Here is a 23,963-nt window from a genome sequence, read left to right on the forward strand (position 1 = left end):
AGGCTAACTGGCAGCCCTAGTTTCCCATAGTGTGTGAATGTAATTGTGATTGGTTATGTGTGCGAGTGCCCTGCGATGGATTGGCATCTGAAGACATGCCCGTAGTATGTGTGTATGTGCATGCCATGTGAAAGGTTGGCACCCCATCCAGGCTGTACAGCCCTTGGTTGCACTGTGGCAATAAGTTTAACACTGCAGCCTTGCACCTCCATGGTTGAGGGTTCAAGTCCTGCCTTCTAGTCTGTGTGAGTTGAGTTTGTATGTTCTCTCCCTGCTTGGTACCTTCTACACTTTAAAAACATGCAGATTAGGATAATCAGTGTTTCTAAACTACTATTTGTGGGTGAGTGAGTGTGTAAATTCATGCTTGTGCCCTGTGATGGATTGGCATCCCATCCAGGTTATGTACTCTGGATAGTGCCCTGAGTCCCCTGGGATGGGCTCCAGGCCTCCCACGACCCTGTACAGGATACGCAGTATAGAGAGTAAATGAAAGAAAGAATATCATGCGTTACTCCTTATTTAAGACATACTACAGCCTTAGTGTAGTAGCCTTAGAAAGGATTGAAGAGCAGTTATGGTTAGAATAAAATGTTAAGAGTTTTCAAAAAAGCATGAGTTTGTTTATTTTTCATTGATCAAATACACTAATTAACCCACATGTTGACAACTAATGTTTGCTAAGTACTAAGTAAAGTGCCAAGCTTCAAAAAAAAAAAGCTTCTAGTAAGATTAGTATACAAGTTAATTATAAACATGTCTACAAAAGGAAAGGTTTTAGTTGTAAAGCTGCTTGGTTATTGGTTACTGATTACGGGCCAGTAGTAAACAAATGGTCTGTGTCCAGGTTTTAAGGATGAATAAATGGTTAACACACTTGGCTACACTTGGCGTATGATCGTGTTGTAAAAAGTTTATTTTTTTAAGAATGATTATTAATTTTTCTTGTCAACCTTGAAGCATCAAATTATGTGGTTTTTCAAAGGAATTACAGTGACACATCTGAATGCAGAATAAGGAATTTATTTATAACAGTTACAAAGAACAAAATATTTAAAATCATTCTTTATCTTACATACGCTGTACAGAGGTGGCACGTATTTGATTCTAAATGGTTCTGCAAAAGGAACTAGAAGTATTAAATAGAAAACCAAAAAAAAAACAAAATATTAAAGTTGATGAAAAAATATGAAATATTCCATTTATCTACTGTACAAAATAACAAAGAAAGAAAATTGAGCTGAAAATGGAATCCATAATATGGTACCCTGATACAGTGTTTAGGCCTTCTACATGATCCAAAAAAAAAAAGTATTTTACATAACAATGCGATGGTCTTGCCATCTTATAATAGCTAAAGAAAAATCTTGGCCTCTTTGGTTCCACGATTCCGTATAATACATTTGAACAGAATTTATTTTACGTCTATAAAAATAACCTTTATTTCAATGGCAATTTTTTTTTTTCTTTTCATTTACTCATAATGTGACTTTTTCAGTGCAAACGTCATAAACAACCATTCATTCAGAGAAGGAAGCGAAAGACATTTCAAGTATTGAAAGATAGTTTACGCCTAGGAGCTAGTTTGTCTGAAATGGGTCGGTACTATACATTGCATAGTTCATGCGGCACTTATTTGAAAAAAGGATTGTGAGCGAGCACAGGCGTGTCACTTGGTACCCTTTAAAGGCATTTTATTTAGCAAGTGCTATAAAATGTGCATTTATGTTCTTTTATTATTATTATTATTATTATTATTATTTTGTGAGTTAGATGCTGCACCCCTAGCCAGCTGAAACATGGAAACTTGAGAGTAGAAATATTAAATATTACTGTTCTTTTAAGTACTTTCGGAAGGTTTTTTTTTCTGCAAACAGCACTGTAACCAACACATACTGACAGACATGTAATTCCCTTCACTCCATGCACAGATAATGTTTTATATGTATAAGCATATGCTCTAGCCAGGACTGAAGCATCACAAAAAACTAACATAATGTCTCCAGCTTTATAAAAAGCCCTTGTACTAGATAATGTCAAAATGCCTACTCATGCCCTGCTGTATTAAGACCTGTTAACATGAGTACTTAAGAATGCAGCATGTCTTTGAGATATATGGTTGAGTTGTTTGACACAGTCTGACAGATGAATACTGCTTGATGGAGACTCTTAAATAGACTGGTTGTCGTGTTTTCCAATGGAGTGGTTATTCGAAGTGCTGCTGTTGAAAGGAGTAAATGGGGAGTTGGTCAGTGCTTTTGTATACAGTGAAAGAGGCATAGTTAAGAAATGCTGGGAAAAAGACCCTTTTCTAAGTCTCCTCTCATCTCAATTTCCCAACACGACCATTTTAGAGGAGAGAAGCGAAGAAACGGCAATAACCTGTAACACAACTTTCTCATCCCTTTGACATCGACACCTACTGTACAAACCTGTGCTCTGAGAATAAGACTGTATCACATATAAATGAGTCTACCAGGAAGATATTAACCAACATAAATATATGTACAAAAGATTTGTGCATGCATGTGTGTTTGTGGGTGTGGACATCAAGGTGACGGTTTACCCAGCTGTTCATAAATATAATTTTACAATAATTTGTTCCATCTGTGAATGTGTACAGAGTTAGGAGTCTTAGCTCAAGCACATCCACACTCTTCTACGATCATGTTGGGGACGTCACGCTTGACAATGTTATACTCATCATCGAAATATAGCATAGACATGGTGCTGAGTTTGGTGGGGATACAGCAGGAGTTCATAGAGCCTGGACTCATCCCCCTCATACGGTACTGGTTCACTACAGCGGTGTGAAATGACGACGCTGACCCTGGAACGCCAGCCATGTAAGCCGGGCAGCTTCCTTCACAATAGTTGCCATAGTAGCCCGATGGCGCAATGATCCAGTCGTTCCAGCCGATAAGACGGAAGTCAATGTAGAACTGCTGGCGGCAGCAAAGGCCGTTGGTACCGTCACACTCCAGGCCACGTTTGCGGATGCGGTGATTGCTGTCTGTTGCACGTGCCTGCACGACCAAGAACGGTCGGTGCGATTCATCGCCCGAGTTCACCAACACAGGCAGAACGCCTGCCCCCTCGCAGCCTTCGCACCGAATGTCCAGGTTCTGCCTTCTTGTGCCTTTGGAAAACACTAGTTGCACAGCATCAGTAAGAGGAAACGTGTGCCAGCCGCTGCGTTTCAGCTCCACACGCTTCTCCACCAGGTTCCACTTGCTGCCCAGCCCTGGTTCCTGATAGTACACCTTGACCATGACCTTCCTTCGAGTGCCCTTCTCCAACAAACTAGGCAGAAGTTTAAAGTACAGCCACAGGTTTGCCTGAGACACATAGAGGTTCTGGTTGCCTTCATTGGAGATGATGAAGAAAAGGCTAGACTTCGAAGACAGCAAATCGTCTATCAGATGTAAAAAAAAAAAAGGTAAAAGGTTAGGTCATTGAAAGGTCAACAAACATAGCTGAAACAGCAGGTGCACACTTTGTTTAGCCAGTAAAAGTTTTTTTCAGTTGAAAACCCGAGGCTGTGTCACTATAATAGTCAGGCCTGGACAGAAGGCTGAGGACATTAACATGCTGAGAGGGCAGTAGATCGCTCACATGGCCATGAATGGACTCCCTAACTGGGAACACTTAAACCTAAAGCGATCAAATGGTGTTAGTGTTTCACATTAAACCACAATGTGGGTGGGAGGAGTTGTCAGAGTCTGTTCCTCTGCCACGTCTCTCTCTTTCTCGCTCTGTTCAATCTGTCTCTCCTTCTTTACTCTCTAAATCTGACCTGCATGAACTTCCTAGCGTTCCCTTTTTATCCGATTCAAACATATTAACATCTCTGTAACAGTCTTTTGAGTCTGCGGCTCAATTAAAATCGGGAGAAGTGTGTGTGTGAACTCCCGCAGCTCCTTTTTGGTAAAGGGGCCACACCAACATTCTCTGATGACAGTGTGGGCTGTTACGTTAGCCCAGTTGGCCACGAGTTAAGGTGGAGATGAGGAGAGAGAGCCTATTAGGGCATAGCTAGAAGGTTCAAAGGCTTGGCAAAGATTGCCATGATGACACCTCAGAGAATACATAACAAGCTTTCTGATGTTAAAAGCAATCCAAGCAGACCTTAACAGGCTGACTAGAGAACGAGATCAGAGGTAACTATTTACATGACACAATTTAGTTACACTTAAATTTTAAAATAATAAATGGATATTATTTTGGGTAAATTTCTGTACATAACTGTTGTCTGAGTCTTTTGAGACCCGGACCCAAACAGGAAAAAGTTTACCAAAAAAATAATACCAAGTGGTCTTCATATGAGGACTGGACAAGGTTGTGACCTTTTTTTCCTTCCTTTTTTTTTTTCTTTGGTCCGTCCACATGCCATTCAGGCGATGGAAACTCCCAACTTTGGAGATGAATCCATCGTTTCTATGGCAGTTACTTGAGAGGTCAGGTTGCCAGCTCCATGGCTGATTATCATTCACACATTACGGGCAAGTTGGGAACGCCTATTAGTCTAACCTGCATATGTTTGGTCATTTGGACGATATAACTAGGAGAAAATGTCATGTTCTCCTATGAATAAATTCGGACCTTAAGAAATCAAAAAATTAAAACAGAAAGCAAAAGTGTGCTTTCATGGATTGTTTGTTACAAGAAATTTACTTATACTAAGTTAATGGAGATCGTAATATCCGACCGTTTAAGCAAATGCAAAAAAGCAGACAATAAAAATGTACAAAAATAGATAGACACTATACCAAAAGACCTTTGAAGTCTTTTATTCTGGGTTTTTGACCCTATTGTAGGTAAACTGATTTAGGCTGTATAACTAGTACATCAGTAAAAATTTTGGCAAATAGATTTAAAGAGTTTTCAAACAATTCTCTCTCATGTCACAACATCTATCACCTGCCAAAAAAATCATGCCAACTTCCCAGTTTCTGCACACTACCCCTCACCAATCCATCATATATCTTCAGCCTGCAGGGACTGTATAGGACAAAGTCCAAAAGACAGCTGTCAGTGAATGCAAATTGGAGAATTAGTGGAGAAAGACAAATCAACGAGGTCAAAAGCCTTAGAAGTTAAGCCTGGCCACTACATGGAGTGCAGGACAATACCTGGGTGGGCCCCAGTGCCAGCAACAATACACACCACTCAGCATGCCTCCACCTGCACAAGCTCTCACGGCTTGGAGAAGTAATCTCCATGTCATTACTCAACGTCTACATACGCAACCGACTACAACCACCTGGACACCAATGAAGGACAATTAAGCCACATAAAGTGCTGTGTGTTAATCCCTGTTGCACAGTATTTACTCATTTCATTTGCAGATAGTTAGAATGGACAGCGAAAAATATCTGAGCTATTAGAACAGCGGTTCGTATGTAAAATAAAAGTCATGTCATCATGAAAGCATGGTGAAAATGTGATATTTAATTACATTTTAGTCACAATTGTCCCACCTACATTTAAAGTAAGACATTTCAGACTGCAGTGACTCCAACACTAAGAGGCTGAAACCTTCTTACCTGTAATTTCAAACACAATTAAGATGTCAGTGGAATAGAGGAGCCTCAGTTAGCCTGCAGTTCAAGCACTGAGTAATTCTTAAAAAAAAAAAAAAAATACCACAGATCCCTGTGTCCTTGAGTCACCCTGCATTTTTAATGAGACGCATGAGCAGCCAAGCCAACATGCCAATGAGTTCACAAATCCAAGTCTGATGCCAAATATACAGGCTTCAGAAAACAACTCAGTACTTTTTAAATTACAATAAGTAATAAGGAACTGGGATTCGGTTAATTGAATGTCAAATCAGCTAGACATTTTTAATTAGCTTTTTATTATTATTTTATATATGGGAGAAGTATAAGACAGATGTTCCACACAGGGAAACACCGTGCCTTAGGTTTGTACCTATAGTAAAGCTATGTTTACACTGTAACGGACATGAATATTTTCCCAGTCATAAAACGTCATAAAGTTTCTATTTGGCAGCCTGTACATTTAGTTGATGCTGGGCCATGGATTACCACAGCAAGTGGACCAGGGTTGAAAGTCCCACATGCATTATTTGGGACTTTGGGACTATACATGTGCGTTTCATGATTAAATTAGTACATTTACTTGATAGGTCTGACCAAGAAATACAATACACACAATAATATGACATTCCTGTCATCACTTACTTATCTAACAAATCAGCTCTGATTTTAATCTGCTCTTACCCTAGGTGGTGCAAGTAATTAAATGCCTTACATTGTGTCATGACTATAGAATCCCCTAATAAAAAGTGGAGATCTTTGTACTCAACTCTGCCTTTTCCGGTTGCTAGGATAGTGCCAACATATGAATGTTTACCTAGAGACGCAATCGTGCATGTACAGGAGTGCATCTTTAAAGCTCTACTCAGACTAAATATGTCACTTTTTATTTATAAAAAAAAACAAAAAAAAAAAAAAACTGTAAGCACAACTCAAAACCAAATTTTTATTTTTAGCAAAAGTGCACCTAAAGAACCTTGTGTAAAATCTTGTTCTTTAGGCCAAGGCCATGTTATAATGTGATATTTATTTATTTAATTATTATTAATATTATTATTTATTGACTTTTTCCACTACCCTTTAAATCGCCTACATTATATCTATACCATAATATTATATTGGTTCGTATAAATTAGTTGTATGTTTAACATGTATCTGCCATGAAATAGCCTGTGAAGCTGATATGGCAATAAACACTAATACAAACAAACAAGCACATCCCCAGGTTTAAGATGATACAGAGGATACGTGCTCCATCCCTGTGTTGAGACAAAACGCATACTAGTACTATTTCTTTCTGAAGGTGTATAGAAGTCACATCATTTGTCTAGGCAACCTGATACCTGAGCGTAACTATGCAATATTCATGGCAACAGACCTGTTTACAAACAAGAATTGCCTCTGGAAGCTAAACCAGGCTTTACTGCAAACAAAGACCACCTTAGTGATTAGACTGAGCCTAAGTGGTCTTTGTGGTAATATTCTCTGCACTCCATTGTAGAATGATGTTTACAGTGGATGAGGCAGGCAGGAAAAGCATCTCTCTCTCTCTCTCTCTCTCTCTCACACACACACACACACTGTTTATAGATACCTCGTGCCAACACTTACCCATGGGAATGTTTGGTTCATACTGATCCCACAGTAAAGCAAACACAAGTTATGTATTCTGAATTTGGATCGGAATGTTTAGAACCAAAGTCACTGAAATATTTCATAATCACACGTGCGCACAGGTATGTTTCATACAGTACAGTAGTGTAGATTCCGAGTTGAAAACACACACACACACACACACACACCTGTCTCCGCAAAAGTGATGATTTCTGACGTTTCCTCCTCGACGTCATTGGCGTGACTTGCGTGCCCGTCCACGTCGGGGATCTCGACCCTGCCGTCCTCACGCACCTTCCCGGCGTGCAGCTTTCGCAGCGCGGTCACCATGGCCGCCTTTGGTATGGGCTGAGTGATGTTGGGTCTCTCCCTCATCTGCAGCTTGGTCAAGATGTGCCTCTTGACCGCCTCAACGAATTCCGCGTCCATCCTGCCCGAGTCGGCAGGCTGCGACAGACCGCACGACGCGCACGAATCGCGCGACGCCGTCGTGTGCGCCTCGGAGTCCGGCGCGGGCGTGCAGCGCACGGACAGCGCGCAGCCTAGGAGACAAAGCACATTAAAAAGGAAACTTCTCATTCTATCAGGGCACAAAAAAAAAAAGAAAGAAAGCGCGGAAAGACGAGTCACGAGTCTTCGTTTCGCTTCAGGGATCGTTTCAGAAACGGATCAGGCTCGTCCCAAATGAGAATGTTCTCAGCGCAAGAACAAATCCAGACTTCATGCAAGGATGCACTCTGATCTTCCATGCGATGATTTAGAAACTTCATTGAAACTGAATAAAATCATGGAAGAATCAGATTTCTTAAGCTAGACCTTAAGTTCTTTGTCAGTCAGTGATGCGCAAATTATAAAAAATAAAAATCACGTTTTTTTCATAGTACAAGGTGACTTTATTGTCTCCCGGGTCCTACTTGATAAAATCTCAGCATCTTCGGCGTCATGCCATGGCTGGAGAAAGTATTATGGAAGCAATGTTATAGAATGAACAAATACAATTAAAATAAAGTCCATGTATGTAGTCTAATAAGTTGCACAGTCTCTGATCAGTTAAAAATATCCATAGTGAAAAAAATTATAAAAAAAAAGATGCAGTACTTTTTTCCACCCAAAGCACAATAGCTATGTGCTTGGCATACGCCTTTCGCTTTAGGTCCTGTCTGGATTTGTCTGATATGTCGTCTTCCAGTTTGCGCTGTCCAAGTAGGTCTTCATCGCTTTCCTGGACACGGCGATGCGCTCGTGTGAACAGCTTTAACCCCTTGCGATCGCAACATTGTACCGCTTTAGACAGAAACTTTTTATACAGGAGCAGAAACCACGTGGGTCGAGCAGCCAAGAGGGAGTTCCCTGTAGCGGATTAAAGCTCCAAGCAAACGGAATGCGACTTCCTGATGGAGCTCTGTCCATGTGGACGCATGGCATCCTTACTGACCTGAAGTGGACACTCCAGTGGTTCTCAAAGTAGGGGTACAGGGCCCTCCAGGGGTCTTTGAATTTAGAAATCACAACCCAAGATTTCCCTATACATGGTGATCTTAAAGTTATCCCTGGATTACACAAAACATATGCTAGGTATAAGCATATGCTTTATGGAAAAATTATGTAAGTATTACATAATGCCACAACATTCCTATTTCTATATATATTTTTAAAAGATATGGTTGGGCATAATCAGGGAATGACTTTCTCACCTCTTGCTTATTATTTCTTCAATTTTTTATTAACTGAATACCATAAACTATTAACTGTTAACTAAATTAAATTGGTTAAAATCAACCCTAATAAACAACAGCTCTATTAAATAGCCAAATATTATTGCACATAAAATTGCATACATTAAATATATGTATATATTTATACTTACTTAATACATTATATTTTATATTATTTCTTATTCCTTTCTGTACATAGCAGGAAACTGTGTCGGCAATGTCATTAAAATGCAGTTCACGGATGTTTATTCACACACACATTAAGTAATCAAATTCAAGCACAGCATTACTTGACGATACATTAATAATCTATCAAGTACGTTTTATAACAAGAAAACCATAAAGCCTTTAGCAAGTCAACTACCATTACATTTATAAATGCTGTATATAAAATATATAAAATATATTTTAACACGTGACTGTTAACCTTCAAATTAACATATTTAAAAATTTTAATTTTACACAACAGTGAATTCTATTTAAAAAAAAGGGAGGGGGGGCAGCATTCTGGCTTGTTGCAGCTAGGATTATTTAATTATAAGCATCAAAATGCTTCAGAGATCAGACTGTATAAATCCATTTACCACCTCATGCCTGAAACATCACTTTTCGTGAGTCATCCATTATATGCTGAAAAAATGTAGTGACCAACAGCACTGATTCTACTTTACTTGAGAATATTCAATATGAAATATATTCCATTTTTGGAAAGTCGTATGTTCTGCAGAAAATGATATGATGATCCTCATAATTTCCTAAAGATTAGGGGATATCATTTAAATTCCAAAATTCCCTGAAGATCAATAATTCATCTTTTTTTCTTCCTCGTTTACAATGAAACTTGGAAAGTGCTAACCTGTTGCTTAATTACAGACAGGAAATAAATTATTATTTGAAAATAAATTGCAGATAAAGCAATTCCCTGGAATGTCCATAATATACTCGTGCAATTATCTGATATGGCTGTTAATTAACTGGATTTTGTGTTTTAGCTATTTCTATGTTAATTACCTAAACCTTTTACTCATGTATGAGCTAAATCGCTCAGCAAAGAAAGGTTGTACCGAAGCAACAAGTTATCACATAGCGCCATCTATCGACGAAACAGTTGCGTTTTGTTGATTTGATTCACCCAAAACAGAATAATAATAATAATAATAATAATAGAATTTTCAGAATTACTATTACTGACAAATTAAAAAAATATTTATTTTTTTCACAGCTTTTAGTAACCTGAAGGAGGACAAGAAAGCTTGCATAGTTATTGGTTTTAGCTGGTACACAGCCTCAACTTGTCAATCTGGATCGGTTTTGTAGTTTTAATGGATATTTTAAAAATCATTTTACCAGTTTAATTTTCTGCTTGTTTGGTTATACCCTTTGGCTAGTTGTAACTGATCTTTCCTCTTTTGGATCATTGGTATTGTAAAGGTTTTGTACACTTCATCCTGATTCTAAGTGGGCGTACTTGTTTGGAGTAATGGTTAATAGGGTTTTCCGGACATTTCCAAACTAGTTTTAGCTAGGTGGGGTGACTGTCTGGTTGGTTATTTACAGAAAGAGATTTACAGGCTGATTCTGGCTGGTCGGGTGGTTTGCGCTAATCTGTCATGTTTGGATTAGTGGTATTAAACGAGTTTTAGCCATTTACAAGCTGGTTCTAGCTGGTCGAATTGACTGGACTGGTTAGTCATGAAGATTCTTGCTCATCAGTCTGGTTCTTGCCAGCTAATCCTGAACAGGCTAGGAGGCAAATTAGCCAACCAGTTAGTCCAGGCAGTTAGATTAAGGTAAACCAGCCAAGACCATTGGGGCTAAATGTTTTAAGCAGTGAGATACTGGTCTGTGATATCTTTTAGAGTAATCTGGAACAAAATTAGAAACGCTTAAAACTAATTGAACATATTTGTAGGCGTTTGAATGATTGTGTAAAACTGGCCATTGAAATACCATGCCAGTTTAGTGACATCATATCCCTGTAATGTGCGCCACTGCATTTCCGGTGGATGGGACGACAGAAGAGTAGCAGTTTGGGAACAGTGGACGCGTTTTATTGGAGAATTACTGCCTGTTGTAACTGAAACTGTGAGTCGGGTTTTTAAAGTTTTGTTTAGGTGAAGTTTCTTTTTCAATTTCTAAATGTTTTAATGAATATTTATTTGACATTAATATTTAGTTTAAGAATAACCGTTTTCACTAGCACTTCTCTTTTCGCTGGAAAACATTTGATTGACAGCTGTGGTGTCCAATACACGGGCAGACGCGAGAGCGCGTGTCCTTCGTTTAGCCAATGAGCGAGCAGGCGAATGCGGGTTGTCGCTTAGCACATCACGGAAGGGGCGGTGTCCTTTTTAAGAACACAGAAAGAAAACAAAAGTAGCTTCAATGTCTGTGACAGATAGAATATAAGTTCTTTTTTCCAGTAATTGATATTTTCACGTTGTCGTTATTTAATGGACATTTACAATTAAAGACCTCCAGTGATGTTTAATATAAATAATGCGTTTGTAACTGTAGACGTGTGTTGTAATCACTTGAGAGTCCCTCAGTCAGCAGGTTTTAGATCCATGACACTGCATGTGAGATTATTTTAAAGATAAACTATTGGTTTGTAGGAAAATTTAACTTTTTGTGCACCGTAACTTTTATAAAAAGTTATAAATGGTAACAAAACCAATTATTGTGAAGGTGAGAAAAGATAAAAATACAAGAAAGTAATACAATGAGTTTAACAAACAGCAACCGGACTCATGATGATGATATTAAAGTTTGTACAATGTGTATATATATAAATATATATAAATATATATAAACTCACTCATTGTCGATACCGCTTTATCCTGCATCTCATTTACAGGGTACACACCAGACAGGATGCCAGTTCATCGCAGGGCACTCACACATACACAATCACTCTCACACACACTTATTTACAAATTACAGGAAACAAGAGCTGTCAGTTAGCCTGATTTGCGTGTCTTTAGCCCATGGCAGGAAACCGGAGTATCCGGAGGGAACTCGCCAAACACAGGGGGAACATGCAAACTCCATGCACACAGATCCCAAGGGGGTAATCGAACCCAGACCCAGGAGGTGCAAGGCTGTTGGTGAAATGGCTTACCAGTAAGCCACCGTGCCACCTTTATTGAACATTTACTTGTATTTATTTATTTTAAGCAACTACATTTTCTGATCAGGGTCACAGTGGCTTTATAGTCTTGAGAACACTGACAAAACACATAGACACATTCACAATTTAGTTAACTTTAGTCTTTATTTGCTATTGTGCATAGCGAAATCTGAACTCAGGGTCAGCTGTGATATAGTGACTTAGCTGGAGGGCCTTGCTGAAGTGCCCAACAGTGGTGGAACTGGGGCTTATGGTATCCAAGTATGCACTGGTTTCTACCTATCAAAAGTCACCCAAGAAAGGACAACAGGTAAGACAGTGACTGGGTCTTAGGCACCCAGAGCTTATTGACTTGCTTGGGGAGCTCGTACTGAGGCCATGCATTATTGGGTTGAAGCTCTTTTGGCTGCACAAGGGGGAAAAACTGATGTTTTAATGTTATCGCTGATCAGTGTACTGTATGTCATGTGCTTAGTAATTGGAGTGTGATGTAGGAACCTGTTAACCAAGGTAACTAAAGTGAAAATAGAACAAAATGTCAATGAAAGAATTTGAACCTAAAAGTCAACACAGAATTTCATTACACAGTAATCCTTGGACGACATTGAAGATCACATGCAAATCATAAACATTATTGCACACACAGTTGTTCAAGGTTTATTTTTCCTTTACCTTAGCAGATCACGCATGGCAGCCAACAAGAGCAAGGGCCAGAGCTCTCTGGTTCTGCACAAGGTCATCATGGTGGGAAGCGGAGGAGTGGGCAAATCAGCACTCACACTGCAGTTCATGTATGATGAGGTGAGATTTATACTAAAAAGTTGTTTAATTCATAGATGTCCTGAACTGTCTATTCTGGGTTATTAAATATTATCTGATATTATCTAATAGTCTGGAACAGACAGTATCAGAAGGGAAAGAAACAAAACATCAAACATACCGTGTGGTAACAACATATTGCAACAAACAAAATGTGCAGTGAGATTACACAGAGACAGGACATGGGGGGAGTGTGTGAACTGCAAGAACGCAATAAATAAATACATCTCGAGTTCCGAGTTCTTCTATAAAAACTCTTGCTACTATAGCATGATGGATGGGTCTAATAAATATTTTCTCATTTAAATTAAATATGAGAGCCTCCCATAAGGAGAAATCAATACTGTAATGAGTTTTAAATGAAATTGTTTCATAAAACTTTCATAAAACTCACTTAGTTCATTTTTTTCCCCAGTTTGTTGAAGACTATGAGCCCACTAAAGCAGACAGCTACAGGAAAAAGGTAGTACTGGATGGAGAAGAGGTTCAAATCGATATTCTGGACACAGCAGGACAGGAGGACTATGCAGCTATTAGGGATAATTACTTCCGCAGCGGAGAGGGCTTCCTGCTAGTGTTCTCCATCACAGAGCAAGAGTCGTTCAGTGCCACCTCTGAGTTCAGGTATGCTGGGTTTATTATGAAAAAAAATATATATATAGCATTCTCAGAGATTTTCTATGACAGGCTGCAAAGCGGCTAAAGATACATTTTAAAAATTGGTTGTTTATGGAACAACCTCAGCAGCAACCTCACTTCCCCTCTCATCTGTTCCAACCACTCAGCATTCAGCATCACCAGTATACTAATCACCGGTCTGATCTGTCATCATCTGCACCTGATTTTTACTGGTTCATGCCTTAAGTTAGATGTTTTTATGCTAACATGATTCACAAGTCACTGTGTGGCCTAACAAGCAAAAAAAACATTTGTTAAAACCGCTCAGGTACAGGGACTGGACTGAGAATGGCTGCTAAAATGTCTGGAGAAGTATTCTTCAAGATTGTATGAAAAAAAAAGCTCTTTGGAAGCTCAGTATATATAGTGTTATTCCAGATATTAAAGGTCGGTTGTAGCTATAGATTTAAACTCGGCAATGTGAAGTTGGAGTTTTTTTTTTTATTATTTGTTAGCGATAAAGATTTGCCTTTTAATAGATGTAATTTGGAATTTCAGATTATAGTTTTGACATAAAAAAAAACAACAAAAAAAACCTAAGTACAGTGGTAACTCGGCTTGTGAATTTAATCCATTGCAGAGGCGAGTTCTTCAGGTAAAATTTTATATTGCGAAACATAGTTTTCTTAGGAAATAATATAAATGCAGATAATCCATTCCAGCCACCCAAAAATATTTCCAATATTACAAATTTCCAACACTATAATTATATTTTTTTGCATATAAAAAATAAAAAAAACATTTAGAAAAGACATGTAAATAAAGTAAAATATAAAATGAATAGACATTTAACCTCACTTATCCTCAAGTCATAGTTCATCATGGCACCAGCTGCTTTAAAAACAAACCTGAAAGCAGCCTCGTTTTCTCCTTGATAACATTCTTGGGACCCATGGTGCCTGTTTTTCACTGAATCTTGTACAAAATGCAAAAAAACATAAAACACACACACACAAAAAAACTGGAACAGTGATAAACAAGGCTGGACGAGGACCCAAGTTTATCTTGCCACCACACCTAGTGAGGGCGATGGTAAAAGAAGTAAAAAAATCTCCAAACCTCACTGTCTCCATAACAACCATCAGACGCTATCTACATGCCAACAAGCTGTTTGGGAGGCATGGAAGGAAAAAGCCTTTTCTCACCTACAATCACAAACATAAATGTCTGGAGTTTGAAAGGACTTCAACTGGGACTGTGTGCTGTGGTCAGATGAGACTGAGAGAGCATTTTGGCAACAAACACTGTCTGGGTCTGGTGTAAAACAAAAGATGAGCATGTGGAAAAGCACCTCATGCCCACTGGACCTGTCATGCCGTGGGCCTGTTTCTCTTCCAAAGGCCCAGGGAACCTTGTTAGGGTGCATGGCATCATGAACTCTCTTAAATAACAGGACATTTTAAATCAAAACCTGGTGGCCTTTGTCAAACAGCTAAAGATGGGTTGTTAGAGTCAAATCTCACCCATATAAAGTTCAAAACAATGGAAAAAACATGGTAAAGCCTATAAGGATTATGAGTCAAAAAAATTTTTAGACACCATTTTGTTTCCACAGTGCTGATTTGCAGACTCGCCCAGAACAGGATGTGTCAGTGTTGACTTCTTTGGTCAGCATTTCCAGTTCAAAAATAAAAGAAATATTTATATCTTCAGCACCAGTAGTACTGCGGTCACTTGTAGGAAATCTACAGTAGCAAGGTTAATAGATGAAAAGTGGATGCTTTTCAGTAAAGTTCAGTTGCCTCAAATAGTGTGTGTTTCAGTATCTCTCTAAGTGTTTGTGCTTCCGTAATAAAGCCATGACTGTGCTTGTGATTTCATCATCAATATTATGTCATGGCCACAAAACCAGCACAAACCTGCAAGTTGATTTAATGCATCTTGTGTTGTCTTGTTGTGCAGTCGGTACAGGATACAAACTGAAGCAATGAGCTCTAGCCATGATTAACCTATAGTTAAACATTTTGTGTTTGTGTGTGTGTTTGTTACAGGGAGCAAATCCTGCGTGTAAAAGCAGAGGAAGATAAGATTCCCCTGTTGTTAGTAGGAAATAAATCTGATTTGGAAGACAAGAGGCAGGTTTCTGTGACCGGGGCCCGGGAAAAAGCAGATGAATGGGGAGTGCAGTACGTGGAAACTTCAGCAAAAACACGAGCCAACGTTGATAAGGTATGGTTTACATACAGTGTGTTGCTTATATTGTAACTTGTTATATTGTAGCTTGATGGATGCAAGTTTTAAAATGACTACAGGTTGGATTTTATTTCTTTCTACTATTTAAAACAATACTGGAGATTTAAAAAATATGAAATAACACATACTGTATGGAATTGGGTATTTAAGTAAAAACAGCAGCAACAACAGTCAGTTATTTTAAAACATGGAGTGTCAGCTGTTCTGGAGCAAGAACAGTATTGTTACATGCATTTACAAAACCCATGATGAAACTGCCTCTCGAAGACCATCCCAGGAAAGCAAGACAAAACTTACCTCTGCTGCAAAGGAGAAGTTCATTTAGAGTTACCAGCCTCAGAAATCACTATTTTACAAACAGCTCTTTGGATTAGAGCCATGATGAAGGCTTTACAGAGTATAAGTAGCAGATACATCTCAATATCAACTATTCAAAGGAGAGTATTGCATATTTTGGATGCCTTCAGCGCCTTTTTTTAGTGTAGAAAGAAATAAAAATCAGGAAAGACCATGAAATTAGAAGGTGTGTCTAAACTATTGACACTTTTGAAACTTATGGTAGTGTATGTAATAAAATAAAATAATCTGGAACAATTAAATTGAGTTAACTTATCTTTGGGAGGGTAACATGTACGGTCTTACATGGATGAACTGGTTGCTAATTCTGATTACTGTTCATGCTGCTGATAAGTCTCAAGAAAAAATATATTTGCGCTATTACAAGGGATGCTCAAGTCAAACTGGGACTTTTGATTCTGCAGAAAATAACAACATTTATGAGAGTATAAGCTACCTTTATTTCTCTATATAACCCCTTGCTACACCAATGCACTCATCCCAGTGTTTCACTATAACTTGGATACCAACATGCTATGAAGTTCATCATGATCAGACTGCCTCCTTCACCTCTGAAACATTGGTCCCCTGTAAACTCCTTTAAAGGCCCAAACATGTGGAAATGATTTGAGCGGGGTCAGGACTGTACAGGAGATGTGGCGGTTACTTTCAGCCGAGGTCCTATAACGATCAAGTGGTGTTAGTGAATGTTAGTGTGTACTGTTCCCACAGACATGTGTCTCTTTTGCAAGTTGATTACAAGTTATCCCTCGTTTTTTATTTATTTATTTATTTTTAAACCTCTGCCTGGGATTTTCTTTCATGGACATATGGCCTTCTTTAAAACGTTTGCAGTACAGTACTGTGATCGAGGTCTCCTGTAAAATGTCCATTGGTTTCACACCTTAATTCACAAGACTTGACTTGAACACCCCTCGTAAGATACAGCAATCACTTGATGAACGGTAAAATAATGTTGTACATAGTCTGTTTATTATACGCTGACTTTGACCTGAACTTGCCTTACTGAACACATTAAACATGTATGTTAATGTTTACGTAACAAAGCATGACAGGGTAGCATGATAAAGCCTGACACAATGCAAAGTTACTGGTTTCCCGCAGGAGGTTTATTGATTTATTTTCCAATAGCGGCATGCCCAGAAGTGTTTGAGTCCTCTTTATAACACAGTTTTACCACACAATATATCATAGATTGCATTTTTTATTTGTTAAAGAATAACATGTCATACATTTATGTCAAAAAACATCCTTTAAGCCATTACGTCCTGTTCTTATTCGCATTATGGTAAGTATGAACACTCATTCTGACATTTTTATAAATGTCGAATTAACATGTACTTAAAATGGTTAACATATGGGTAACTCACCGTAACATGCTTTTAAGATCTTTTTAGCCTTTACAAGTACAGTAGGTGGACAAGCAGTATTCAACTTTTACCGTCGCAGCGTATGGCGGCAGCATTTGGATTTGTGCGTTTGCTGGCTTTTACCGCTGATTGGCGCTATATAACTACAGACTGATGCCTCAGGCATCAGGTAGTTCTCTCCAGGCCTAATGAGCTGCAGCTTGTCTAAAGCTTCACGTAGTTGCAGATAAAATCAAGTGAAACATTGTAATTAAACAAATTCATAATCACAGTAGTAACATTACAGTACACATTTGTAATTAAAATTAAATGAAATATTTTTAGGATCGTATTTAAGCAATGTAAACGTTAACACAATGAGCCTTAGGATTTTATGTGTAATTAGAAAAGCTACACGTGTAGGGTCTTGCGTCATCTTATATTTTGTGTTCTTTAAATTTGTAGTAGATTTATTAACTGAAATAAATGAAACTAAACGACCATAAAATTGAAACACTGTCAGAATAATGTGCAAAAACTATATAGTAAAACTATATAAGCTTCATAGCCTTTATGAGACTTTACTTTTATTTAGGTGCACTTACAATGACGAAAAAAAACTTCAGGATTTTGTTAAATAAAGAAAGTAAACAGGGTTCTGTATTGTTTTTGTTGAACTTGAGCACGTCAGAAAATGAACCGAAACTCAGTGTGTAATCGCCTCAGAGACGTGAAAAATATATACTTATAAAAAGCGAAATATCTGCTTTTATATAAACTAATGAAAAACAAATTATTAGATTATGTAATACGTATGAAAAGTGAATTGTAGGCGCGCTCATTGCTGCGGAGACGAGGGAATGGAAGAGATGGAAAGTTTCCTCATCATAACGTATTGTATTGCAAAAAAAAGTTTTTTTTTTTTATTACTCTATACACAACCCGTGATTTTTATGCTATTTTAGAGGGAAATACAAATTAAATCTTTTTTTTATTTTTTTTTTATTTTTTATAAAAATACCAAAGAAAATTATTGTGTATAGAGTGATTACAACCAATACAATTTATGTTATGATAAGGAAAATCTCCATTTCTTTTATTCCAGTAAAACAGTAATAATGTCAATTTTAGAATCTAGAATCCAGAAGATGAAATTCGCAGAAATTTAAAAAGAGGTCTGAATCACTGCAGTGCATTTCAGTTTCTCTAAGTGTATAGGTGAGAACAGCTGATTCACACCTGGGGAGGGTGAATAATTTGCGTTTGAATGTTTGCCATTGTAAAGCACAGTACACAGTATTTTTACTGTAAACACACAGTAACACTAAAAGAACAACATCCCAGGACAAATAGGAATAAGAGCCCCTGATTATACTGCATAAATATTATTAAATATTACAACAAAAATCCTCCGCCCTCTGGAAAACTTTATGCGTGTGAGAGGAGGAGATAAACAACAATAGCCCCTGTTTAGAAAAGCAGTTTTATTTAGACTATATAAAATAATCCTGCATCTATTTTTAAGCGTCACAATGATGAAAAAACTTTATGATTTTCCAAAATAATTTAAGCAAACGCTCTGTGCTGCCTCGGCGTGCTCCGTTCTGCCACTCTGCCCACCGCCACCTTTCGCCAGCTGTATGCCCGCATGCCTGCATGGCACAGCCGATGTTATTCGCCGGGAGATTTCCTGAAGCTTGAATCTCTACACTTGTGACACAATAACAGTAATATTTCAAACATTTTGCAGGCTGCCGTTTAAAGAAACCAGAGAATAAAGAATAAACCAGTTGTTGGGTCAAAGTAACCCAACCAGGTGTTCATTTGTAAATGACTCACTACATATCATATGACCCAACATGAGCAACACAACAATGTGTTTAAAGTACCCGAAATAACCTAGAATTTTGATTCGGCATAAACCACCCAACCATGTGTTTACAGAAACAACACAACATTTTTAGTGCATCTTTTTTGAGTTATTGTAATGTTTTATTCTGTCTTTTTTTAAAAGTCTATTTTACCAGTTATTTCTATATTTAAAGTTTGATGTATTTTTGAATGTATTTAAATAAAAAAAACAGAAACAAATAGAGATAGGCTCTATAACACTTCATTCTTTGTACAAATAAAATTATCAGCTAGTGAACTTGATCGAAATTACAATAATTGTAGTATTTCTTCGATACAACATATTTTTAAGACTTTTTTTATGACTTAATTATATTTAAAACTGTGTAGAGTGAAAAATGTCATTTTGCGCCACCTGGCGGTCATTTCACGAATGACTTTAAAATGCAACAGATTTATTTTGGCTGCTGCCGTTTTCCCACGGCGGTGAGCGCGACGGTAATAGGCATTTTGGTTGTCTACCTACTGTACAGTACCTGTAAGTGAGCTTCGCTGTAACCTTTTGAAAAGAATGGTGTTGTGATATAAAATTATACAAATTACATAATCTAAAAACGTTTTTTTTAGTGAAAGCACCCATCAGCTTTTATACTTTTAAGTTGAAAGATTTTATTCAATTTTCCAAAAAAAAAGGAGGGGTTTCAAGATGTCCTTGTGTTTTCAGGTGTTTTTTGACCTAATGAGGGAAGTCCGGGCTAAGAAAATGGCTGAGAACAAGGACAAGAACGGCAAGAAAGGAGGCAAGAAGAAAAAAACCCTGAAAGAGCGCTGCACATTGCTTTGAGTCAGAAGAACGGTAAAGAGCAAGCCTCTCTCAGCACAGAGCCATTCTGGAGGACACAGAAAAGCTGCTCAAAGCTGTTTTGCCTCTATTGTGGTAAACGTTGCCAAATCCAGAGAAAGTAAAGAACTGTGAACCGATGCCATCGTCCTTCCTTGCTGTATCTAGTGAGGTTTATGCAACTGTGTTCCATTATAATATTTACATCTGAATTTTTTTCTTCTGCCATCAAACAAATGAGATCCAACTTGATGGACATTCATACAGTTACTTTGCCATATTTTAACAAGTCAGTGTCTTGGGCATTTTAACTTTGATAGACTATCCTTGGTTGTTGGCAGTGCCTCATACTAATATAAGAATCACTTATATAAAATGTATACAGTAATCTTTGTAGAGTACTCTCATTTATAATTAGTGCATTAATATTTACCACTACTGCATTTCATATTCAATTAACTCAATAGTTTTCACAAGTAAGCACTATTTAAAGAGATGTAATATAGATATATAATTTTAAAGTAAACCACACATAGTTTAACAACAATCATAATATGTTAGATAAATTTGTGTTTAGATTAGACAAGTCTTTGCTGGTTCTATAGTACCTTTAATGAAATCAAACTGAATCGGCTCTCCTAAGAGTTTCATAGCACAAAGATCATTGTCAAAAAATGGGAACTGAATGTTTAATACTTTGAACACTCTCTAATCATTAGTCATGCAGTGCTACAAGCTTTTAAATAAAGCAAGATAATCTGGTTATCTGTATAATGGGAGTCAAATGTTAAGAACAATGCTAGTGGATGACTACACACTGCAAGCGTATTATGCAGCCATCTTAGGAACACTGCTAGTTGTAATACTACTGTGTTGTACATTAGTTAGTCACTTCGTTTTTCAAAGATGTCACTATGCAAGGCCTACAACATATGATGGTTGTATCGAATGTAATGCAAAAGTGGGCATAACCTTTGTATTCACATGTTGTTGGAGTAACTCTTCTATACAAAGTAATACTCAGCCTAGTCTCCATCAGAAGCGATGTATTTGCACCATCCTTGATCCCAACATTTTTGAAAATCCCTTGGTCATTGTTGATGGTCTCCCACCGTGTGGTTTATCTTCACTTTTGGGCTCAACGATGGCACAAATGCATGGCTTATTGATGGAGACTATGTTGAGTATTACCTTTGTATAGAGGAAGAGTTACTTTACCAACGTGTGCAATTTGGACAACCTATGTCTGTTAATACAAAAATGTTATGCATTTTCTTCTGCATTACTTTTGGTACATCCTTTGTATATTGCTTTTAGTATAAACTACAAGTTTTTTGTGATAACCATATTTTTGTAATTGAGCCACCTTTTGTATGAATTCCTTTTCACTGATTCACTGTATGTTGATAACAGACCAAATAAACTCTATTTGTTTAGTACATGTTGTAGTTCATTGTGGTAGTGGCAGCATAGTTAAGCATCGCCTGCAGAAAAAGAGGAAAACCATTAAGTCAAATTGCAAAGCTTTCCACCTGTGGCTTATAAAAAATTAGCAGACGAGAAAGAATGAGTGACCAGAGAGAGAGCAGAGCTCTGCATCTAGTTTGTGTGTGTCCATTGCCATGCTTGACAGTGGGTATGGGGTGTATATGTTGAAATGACAATTCCACTGTGAGGTAATTTGTCCACAGGGAATTGTTCTAGAAGTCTTGTGGCTTGTTTAGATGCAGTTTTGTGAGCCTCAGTCATGCTCCTGTGTTCCTTATAGAGAGAGGTTCAGCACAGGGAGTCCAGTTCAGCACAGGGAGGCAGTAGGTACAGATGGGGTCTGGGTCACTGAAAGCACAGGAGCAGCATGTGTAGCTCCAACCATCATAAAGCAGAATCCAGCTAGAGCTGGTCCTTCTCTGAATGCCTTAGAAACCTCTCAGGGTCGGCCTTTGTCTACTGAAGATGGCACAATCTACTGAAGATGGCAAAATGGTAGAAAAATACAGAACAGATGGAGAAAATTAGCGTAGTTGCCATTCAGGATAGATGTACTGGAGTATGAGGTTATGGGAAGAGTTCCGTGTTTGCCAGATTAAAGAGATGCGTCTTGAGTCTACTTTTGAATTGGGAAACAGTGTCTGCTCCTCGAACACTGGGAGGCTATTCCAAAGCTTTGGAGCTAAATATGAAAGTGCCCTACCTCCTTTTGTAGATTTTAAAATTCTGGGAACTACCAGAAGTCCGGAGTTTTGTGATCTTAAGGAGCGTGGTGGAGTGTATCGTATCAGGTTAGGTATGTGGGAGCTAAACCATTTAAAGCCTTGTATGTAAGTAATACTACTTTGTAATTAATTCTAAACTGAACAGGCAGCCAGTGCAGGGATGATAATATTGGGGTTATATGATCATATTTTCTGGATCTGGTGAGAACCCTGGCGGCTGCATTTTGGACTAACTGAAGCTTGTTTATTGAGGATGCAGGACAACCACCTAGTAATGCATTACAATAGTCACCAGTCTGGAGGTCATAAATGCATGAACTAGCTTTTCTGCATCAGATACGAATAAGATGCTCCTAAGCTTGGCAATATTTCTAAGATGGAAAAAGGCTGTTTTTGTAATATTGAAAATATGATTTTTAAAGGACAAGTTACTGTCTAATATTACGCCCAGGTCTTTTACTGTCGAGCTGGTAGTAACAGTACATCCTTCTAAACGCAGGCTGAATTGTGAAGGCTGTTGTGTGCTGGTTTTTGGGCCGATGAGTAATATCTCCGTCTTATCTGAATTTAGTAAAAGAAAGTTATTGGTCATCCAATCTGACACACTCAGTTAATCTAGACAACTTGGGTATTTTGTCTGGTTTTGTTGAGATATACAGTGGTGTGAAAAACTATTTGCCCCCTTCCTGATTTCTTATCCTTTTGCATGTTTGTCACACAAAATGTTTCTGATCATCAAACACTTTTAACTATTAGTCAAAGATAACACAAGTAAACACAATGCAGTTTTAAAATGATGGTTTTTATTATTTAGGGAGAAACAAAATCCAAACCTACATGGCCCTGTGTGAAAAAGTAATTGCCCCCTGAACCTAATAACTGGTTGGGCCACCCTTAGCAGCAATAACTGCAAACAAGCGTTTGCGATAACTTGCAACAAGTCTTTTACAGCGCTCTGGAGGAATTTTGGCCCACTCATCTTTGCAGAATTGTTGTAATTCAGCTTTATTTGAGGGTTTTCTAGCATGAACCGCCTTTTTAAGGTCATGCCACAACATCTCAATAGGATTCAGGTCAGGACTTTGACTAGGCAGTGGCCTAGTCAAAGTCCTGACCTGAATCCTATTGAGATGTTGTGGCATGACCTTAAAAAGGCGGTTCATTTTGTCTTCATTTTGTTTTTCTTCAGCCATTCAGAGGTGGATTTGCTGGTGTTTTTTGGGTCATTGTCCTGCTGCAGCACCCAAGATCGCTTCAGCTTGAGTTGACGAACAGATGGCTGGACATTCTCCTTCAGGATTTTTTGGTAGACAGTAGCATTCATGGTTCCATCCATCACAGCAAGCCTTCCAGGTCCTGAAGCAGCAAAACAACCCCAGACCATCACACTACCACTACCATATTTTACTGTTGGTATGATGTTCTTTTTCTGAAATGCTGTGTTACTTTTACGCCAGATGTAACGGGACACGCACCTTCCAAAAAGTTCAACTTTTGTCTCGTCGGTCCACAAGGTATATATCATTGAGATGTTTTTTAGCAAAATTGAGACAAGCTGTAATGTTCTTTTTGTTTAAAAGTGGTTTGCGCCTTGGAAATCTGCCATGCAGGCCATTTTTGACCAGTCTCTTTCTTATGGTGG

The 23,963-nt window shown here is 38.1% G+C and overlaps 2 protein-coding genes across 4 annotated transcripts; one reads left to right on the top strand and one right to left on the bottom strand.

Moving 5' to 3' along the window:
* Nucleotides 1-1,018: 1,018 nt before the first annotated feature.
* Nucleotides 1,019-8,472, bottom strand: LOC128542764 (inhibin beta B chain-like). Its single transcript, XM_053512767.1, has 2 exons — nt 7,364-8,472; nt 1,019-3,415 (listed from the first exon to the last, which is right to left on the bottom strand). Exons 1-2 carry the CDS (start codon nt 7,752-7,754, stop codon nt 2,640-2,642), a joined length of 1,167 nt encoding a protein of 388 aa, XP_053368742.1. The 5' UTR covers nt 7,755-8,472; the 3' UTR covers nt 1,019-2,639.
* A 2,349-nt stretch (nt 8,473-10,821) lies between these two features.
* LOC128542765 (ras-related protein Ral-B-like) lies at nt 10,822-21,547 on the top strand. 3 transcript variants are annotated; one of them, XM_053512770.1, is made up of 5 exons: nt 10,822-10,975; nt 12,698-12,821; nt 13,255-13,463; nt 15,509-15,686; nt 19,992-21,547. In XM_053512770.1, the coding sequence occupies exons 2-5, from the start codon at nt 12,708-12,710 to the stop codon at nt 20,109-20,111; spliced, it is 621 nt and encodes a 206-aa protein (XP_053368745.1). In that variant the 5' UTR covers nt 10,822-10,975; nt 12,698-12,707; the 3' UTR covers nt 20,112-21,547. The 3 variants fall into 3 exon arrangements, with proteins under 3 accessions (XP_053368745.1, XP_053368746.1, XP_053368743.1); XM_053512771.1 differs by having other exon boundaries at nt 10,873-10,975; nt 12,701-12,821; XM_053512768.1 differs by lacking the exon at nt 10,822-10,975 and adding an exon at nt 12,186-12,330.
* Nucleotides 21,548-23,963: the final 2,416 nt, after the last annotated feature.

Source organism: Clarias gariepinus, chromosome 15 (genome assembly GCF_024256425.1).
Source record: "Clarias gariepinus isolate MV-2021 ecotype Netherlands chromosome 15, CGAR_prim_01v2, whole genome shotgun sequence".
NCBI classification, from domain to species: Eukaryota; Metazoa; Chordata; class Actinopteri; order Siluriformes; family Clariidae; genus Clarias; species Clarias gariepinus.